Source organism: Hemibagrus wyckioides, linkage group LG05 (assembly GCF_019097595.1).
Source record: "Hemibagrus wyckioides isolate EC202008001 linkage group LG05, SWU_Hwy_1.0, whole genome shotgun sequence".
Taxonomy (NCBI): domain Eukaryota; kingdom Metazoa; phylum Chordata; class Actinopteri; order Siluriformes; family Bagridae; genus Hemibagrus; species Hemibagrus wyckioides.
The window spans coordinates 1,909,259-1,916,758 of NC_080714.1; the positions used below are offsets into that span (position 1 = coordinate 1,909,259).

Below are 7,500 nucleotides of genomic sequence, written 5' to 3' on the forward strand. Positions count from 1 at the left end.
AACCTTCTGACTAAACCTTTCCCTGTGATTAAGTCTGAATGGTACACTGATCAGTCTGAGGAGGCGATGCTGAGGTAGCAGAACAAGCTTTTTTCCAGTTTACACTTTACACTGGAGGTTTGTGTTGTACGGTCAGCGGCTCCAGGAAACACTAACACACTGCACCTGTTGGCAACGAAAATCACACTGACCAGAGAGAGAGAGAGAGAGAAAGAGAGAGAGAGAGGGAGGAAATGTGGCATAAACCTGCTCCAGGTGCTGGAGAGCTGACCGATTCTGCAGACAGACGGCTGGTCAGTCTAAAAAAATAAAATAATAATAAACCTGGCCATTTTGGGAAATAATGACTTGATTTTAAAAATAAGTAAAAATGCGACCACTCGAATGAACGGATGAGGATGGAACTCTTCCCTCTGATTGGACGAGACACCTGTGACTCAGGATATACAGGAAGTAGGAAATTGTCTATCTAACTTTATTTCTTGTACATGTGTGGAGTTCTGCCTCCACTTTAAACCATTTAAAGAAGATAACAAATATTTACATTTATAAGAAAATGGAGTTCATTCAGCTCTACTGTGAGGAAGGACGTTCATATGGTCAGTGTGATGTTGGAGATACTGATAGTGTATCATGGAGTAAAGATTAGTTTGCGGTCTCTAAACACACCAGGAATGTTGGGAAGAGCAAACTATTCCAGATTAAAGGATGTAAGGAGCGCTATAAGAGCAGAGCTGTGTTCATACACACACCAATCCACTTTCTACTGCTGCAGCTACTGCTGGACTTCCTGTAGATCCTGAGTGACCCATGTCTCGTCCAATCAGAGGGAAGAATTCCATTCACACACTATACCTACCTTTTCTGCTTTGTTTGTTTTTGGTTTTTGTTTTGTTTTCATATTTGTTTTTGTGTTTTGGACTTCTCAGCCACCGTACTGACCTTCAGGATCAGTTTCTATCTGTATAAGAGCCCGATTTGAAACACAATGCCAGAGTTTACAGTTTATAGTTACACAAACTCATGGAACATGGAAGGCTCCAGGAAAATCGAACACACTGCACCTATTGGCAGATTCGCACAAAACTCAGCCGAGACTCACGGATACACAACGGAGCGCTTCAGCTCAGCAGATAAACCCCAGCGCTTTCATCTGCTTTTAATAGCAATAAACCGAACGCTTAAAAATATTCGGAGTCAAAGCCACTTCAGAGGAAATATGACATCATTGAAGACAAGTGTGTGTGTGTGTGTGTGTGTGTGTAAAGGTCCAGTGATGGAAAGAGGAAAGTGCTGCTGTATTAATCATTCACTCCAGAGGAAGTGAAAATCACTGGTGAAATGTAGAGTTAGCTAGTAGTTAGTTAGCTAACTAGCGAAATATTCAATTTCCATCTGATCCTAAGTGTTTACGGTAGCCGTGTTTCAACACTGACATATTTAACACAAAGTTCAATTTATTCAGACAGTAACACATCAGAAGGCCTGGCTAGCTCGTCTAGCTCATCCAGCTAGCTAAAGGCTAACACGTAGAAGTTTCCGGAAGCTGGATGTGGAGTGAAATGCTGAGAAACTGCAGCTGATTGGATCGGAGTGGCTGCACTCTCTCAGACACTGCTGCTTAGTATTCAGTCTGAATGACGTAAAGCTTTCACTTTTAGTGTTAGTTTTAAAATCGTTCGGGTTAAACGGATTATTAGTTTATTTATTTATTCTTTAATGATAATAACAATAAATGTAGCAAAATGGAATATTAATTCATTCATTCATTCATTCATTGTCTATACCCGCTTATTCCTAGGACTCCTAGGGTCACGGGGGTCTGCTGGAGCCTATCCCAGCACACATAGGGCGAAAGGCAGGGGTACACCAGTCAAAATGGAATATTTTAAATAAAAATTAAACGTGTAATGATTTCATTATTCTCAGTGAGTTAAGTTCTGTAGTAGTGTAGTGATGTAATGAGAGCTTTTATTTTATTTTATTTTATTTTTTATTTTTATTATTAAATCATAACCCTTAGGAAGTGCCATGAGGTGAAAAACATTAAAATTAAAAAGCTTTCTCGTAACTTTCCTCTCGCTTAATTATGCTTCATCTTGATGATGATGATGATGATGATGTTTAAAAGATTTACGTAAGGATCAATGAGATGCCATTTTGTGCCGTGCAGTTTGAAGTGGGCGGAGTTATATATATACATATATATATATATATATATATATATGTATATGTGTGTGTGTGTATATTCATAGTGTGTATGATGTCAGGTGAGCCAATCAGAACAGAAATATGCAAATGAAGCAGCCATGAGTCAACCTAGCATTGTTTAGAGTGAGTTATTTAGACGATTTTAATAATTTTGTAATTAGTAATTAGCATTAGAGCGATGTTTTCAGGAGCTCGAGACTCTTCCTCAAACACTTCCAAGTATTTCCTTCCCGGGACTCGACCCCACGACGTTCTGGTCACTAGCATGTGACTCTAACATTAAGCTCAGCTGCTAATTTCCTTTCAAAACAGTAAGAGGATCAGATGCTGAGTCAGGAAAATCTCAGCAGTGGAAAAGATAAACACGCTCAGGAAACATTCCGAGTGAGGGATCGTTTAATTAATAGGAGACGCCGTGCATGTGTGTGTGTGTGTGTGTGTGTATGTGTGTGTGTGTGTGTGTGTGTGTGTGTATGTGTGTGTGTGTGTGTGTGTGTGAGGGATATTTTCTGAGTAAATATAGGTCATGACTGATTTTGGTTTTTTTTTTTTTTAAAGATGACGAGCCGCAGAGATTTTTCCATGAGCCTCTGTGTGGTGAGTCTGACGGAGGAGTGATGAATAAAGCAGAAACAGAAGCGTTTAAAACTATTTCATTACCCTGAAGTCTGGAGAAAAGTCTGTGTGTGTGTGTGTGTGTGTGATTTGGGTGTGTTTTTAACAGTTTTGTGATAAGCTCCAGAACTTCAGTGGAGTTTTGCTGCTTTTGTCTTCATGTCTGATTTTAGTGTTAATATACAACACGGCGTATGGATGAAAAAATGTTTAAAAAGAACAACAATATTCATGCAACATTAAAAAAAGAAAAGAACAAAATATAAAAAAAATTCAAATAAAAAAAATACTTAATGAGTTTATTGAATTTTTAGAATAAATTTTAGTTAAATAGATAGATTTAGATAAAATTTAGTTAAAAATGTAAAAATAAAAAAATAAATAAGTAAAATAAAAGAAATGTTTTATTAAGAATAATAAATTATTTGTAAGTAAAGTAATAATAATAATAATAATAATAATAATAATAATAATAAGTAATGAGTAATTTTAAGTAATAAAGCGGAAGAAAATTAATTCCACTGTTCAAATAAAAAATAAATAAATAAATAATAAAAAAATTATTTATAATAATAACAAATTAGTTTTTTTATAATGTAATAATAATAATAATAATAATAATAATAATAATAATAATAATAATAAATGGAGTTCATTCAGCCCACTGTTCCACCCCAACATGCATTCCTGATGACTGTGTGTGTGTGTGTGTGTGTGTGTGTGTGTGTGAAGGAAGGTCGACAATCTGGAACTTTCTCTGTGAGACAGAACAGGATGAGCATTGAATGCCAAAGTGTCTGAGTCTGAGACGTACAGAACACCACCCAGAGTGTGTGTGTGTGTGTGTGTGTGCCAGGCTCTTCTGTATTACTTCACGTTCTGGAGAAGCTGCTTTTTACAGAAGAACATTCCCTCAGTGTGTGTACTGTTTAAATCTAATAAAGGTGTGTGTGTGTGTGTGTGTGTAGAGCCTCTACAGGTCATGGTAATCCCCTCACATGTCCAGATCCAGGCAGGACAGAGGAAACGTCTCCTGTGCAGAGGTGAGTGTGTTTCTCATTTTATTTTCCAGTGGAACTGAAAAAGGAGGCTTCACGGTTTTTTCTCCTGCCCACATGTCCAGTTCAGGGCAGTGCTGAGAGCCTTGTGTGGCTCGGTCCAGATGGAGAGAACATCTCAGAGAACCAGAAGAACATCAGAGCGCACAGACACGACGAATCTACCAGCTCACTCGTCATCATCTCGGCTCAGGTGGAGGACGCGGGCGTGTACACGTGTGTGGCAGAGAACACACACACCTCAGCGCAGAGCCAGGTCACCCTGCAGGTCGTGTGTAAGTGCACACACACACACACACACACACATACACACACACACACACACACACACACACACACATACACACATACAGACACACACACTCAAACAAACTGCTGTTATTACAATGTTATTAATAAATTCACCATTCGTGAAACAATCTACATGTTTAATATTTGGTCAAACTTCCCCTTTAATGACCTCTTCCCTTTAACACCTTCAGTGAGAGAATCTGAAAGCTGTGTAAATATCCACACACCCCATGCTGGAGGTCTGGTCACTGAGTCACGTCTTCAACTGTTTTCTTTCTTACTGAAGTCCAGAGCAAGAATCCAGACTCTAATGAAATCCTGAGCTCAGAGTGACATCCAGTGGGTGTGTGTGTGAGAGTGTGTGTGTGTGTGTGTGTGTAAGGAAGTTAAACATGTTTTAATGAATCTGATTAATGGAGAGAGTGTTCCTGAGACTAAACCCCTCTGTTTTTTTGGTTTTATGATCTTTTTGTCTCTCTCTGGTTTGGGTCAGGGTTCCTCCAGTGATTCTGGTCAGTATTTTGCAGGACGTTTGACTCTTTCCTGCTGTAAGTGATCTCCTGGGCTTCAGCAGCACCTCTTTGTCCAGCTGGACATCATCAGACAGTGAGATTAACAGGAACAGGGTTTAACTGTGGGCTAGAGTAATGGAACATACTTCAGGGATCAGTATTTTTAGCTCCTCGAGGAATTTTACAGCAGGATTTGTTCTGATGATGTCATCAGGAGTCTGAGGAGTGAAGTCAGGCTAATAAACGACTGATGAAGTATCTGGGTCATATCAAGGAACCTACACAGGATTGCTACATCACATCTGGAGCTACACATCACATCTGGAGCTTCTATATTTCACTTCATCTATTACAGGCTTCATCTTTCCTTCCATTCATTCATTCACTCATCCTTCCTTCATTTCATTCATACATTCATTCATTTTTTCATTCATTCATTCATTCACCCATTCACTCACTCACTCACTCACTCACTCACTCACTCATTCACTCACTCACTCACTCACTCACTCACTCACTCACTCACTCACTCATTCACTCACTCACTCACTCACTCACTCACTCATTCACCCATTAATTAATTAATTCATTCATTCATTCATTCATTCTTCCTTCCTTCCTTCCTTCCATTCATTCATTCATTCATTCATTCATTCATTCATCCTTCCTTTCATTCATTCATCCATTCACTCACTCACTCACTCACTCATTCACTCACTCATTCACTCACTCACTCACTCACTCACTCACTCACTCACTCACTCACTCACTCACTCATTCACCCATTAATTAATTAATTAATTAATTCATTCATTCATTCATTCATTCATTCATTCATTCATTCATTCATTCTTCCTTCCTTCCTTCCTTCCTTCCATTCATTCATTCATTCATTCATTCATTCATTCATTCATTCATTCATCCTTCCTTCCTTTCATTCATTCATCCATTCACTCACTCACTCACTCACTCACTCACTCACTCACTCACTCACTCACTCATTCACTCACTCATTCACTCACTCACTCACTCACTCATTCACTCACTCACTCACTCACTCACTCACTCACTCACTCACTCACTCTTTCACCCATTAATTAATTAATTCATTCATTCATTCATTCATTCATTCTTCCTTCCTTCCTTCCATTCATTCATTCATTCATTCATTCATTCATTCATTCATTCATTCATTCATTCATCCTTCCTTTCATTCATTCATCCATTCACTCACTCACTCACTCACTCATTCAATCATTCATCCTATCTTCCTTTAATTAATTAATTAATTAATTCATTAATTAATTCATTCTTTTATTCATTCACTCACTCACCCATTCATTCATTCATCCTTCCTTCCTTCCTTTCATTCATTCATTCATTCATTCATTCATTCATCCTTCCTTCCTTCCTTCCTTCCTTCCTTCCTTCCTTCCTTCCATTCATTCATTCATTCATTCATTCATTCATTCATCCTTCCTTTCATTCATTCATTCATTCATTCATTCATTCATGCATTCATTCTTTTCCTTTCATTCATTCACTCACTCACTCACTCACTCATTCAATCATTCATCCTACCTTCCTTTAATTCATTCATTCTTTTATTCACTCACTCACCCATTCATTCATCCTTCCTTCCTTCCTTCCTTCATTCATTCATTCATTCATTCATTCATTCATTCATTCATTCATCCTTCCTTCCTTCCTTCCTTCCTTCCTTCCTTCCTTCATTCATTCATTCATTCATTTATTCATTTGTCTAAATCTAAAAATCTGTATGTTTAAAAATCTGCCAACTTGATAACACCTGGAAAATGTTTGTCTTTCAATAAAACAATACAATAAAATGTCTTAGCCAATCATACAATGAATCTAGGATTTGGGGCGGAGTCAAAGCAAACAGATTCACATGAAGCAGTTTATCAACTAAAATCTGAAGGTTTCTTTTAAAAAAGCGACTGATACAACAGAAGAGTGTGTATTAAATTAGTTAATTACGCAAAAAATCTGTCTGTCTTTCCATCGATCTATTCCATCTATATCTATCTATCTGTTTTTCTGTCCTTATATCTGTCTTATATATATCTGATTGACACAATTATTTCTTACTACCTCTTCTCTCTCTCTTTCTCTCTCCTTCTCTCTCTCTCTCTCTCTCTCCCTCTCTCTGCCCATCCCTCCATCCAGTGAAGCGATCCCGCAGAGCAAAGGAGGAACGAGGGAAAAAACAGAAAGAACCCAAACCCACAAAGAAACCCAAGGGTGTGAAAACCACCAAGAAGCCCAAGACTGAGAAGAAAGACAAGAAGAAGAAAGGGAAGAAGAATAAAGAGATAATCACCACCACTTTACCTCCCACTACCACCACCACTGAGCCGCCCACCACCGAGCCGCCCACCACCACCTCTCCTCCCATCGACTACGATGACGAGTTTGTGGATCCTTTTCCAGATGATTACTGGGACGAAGGTTAGAGCTGTAATTAACTGATAACTAAACACCTCAGTAACAATTAGAAATATAGAGAAGTGTATTTCATCACAAGCTTATAAATGATATTAATCATCAATAGTCCACGTTTTTCAGCGTATCTGACAGAGGAAACCATAGCCACCACAGCGCCCCCTGAACCCCTGACCCAGAAACCTTCAGAAGATCTCGAACCCTTCCCAACAGACGAATATTCGCAGCCTTACATCGACCCCGGTACGATCCGTCTACTGGCTGAAGAGAATCACAACAGTTTTTTTCTTTATTAAACTTCATCCTCTTCTCCATCTTCTTATTTTTTATTAATAAAGATGATGACT

At 38.4% G+C, this 7,500-nt stretch overlaps 1 protein-coding gene across 2 annotated transcripts in view; it reads left to right on the forward strand.

Annotated features, from left to right (window-relative positions):
- The window catches only part of aebp1b (AE binding protein 1b), a 23,545-nt gene that overhangs the window by 1,694 nt on the left and 14,351 nt on the right, over positions 1–7,500 (forward strand). The window contains exons 2-7 of one of the 2 annotated variants that reach the window (XM_058388936.1): positions 2,770–2,808; positions 3,795–3,869; positions 3,950–4,159; positions 6,878–7,159; positions 7,277–7,396; positions 7,492–7,500. The exon at positions 7,492–7,500 is cut by the window's right edge and continues 84 nt beyond it. In XM_058388936.1, coding sequence (XP_058244919.1) covers positions 2,770–2,808; positions 3,795–3,869; positions 3,950–4,159; positions 6,878–7,159; positions 7,277–7,396; positions 7,492–7,500 — 735 coding nt within the window. The remainder of the gene's footprint in view (positions 1–2,769; positions 2,809–3,794; positions 3,870–3,949; positions 4,160–6,877; positions 7,160–7,276; positions 7,397–7,491) is intronic. The other variant, XM_058388937.1, reaches the window with a different exon arrangement.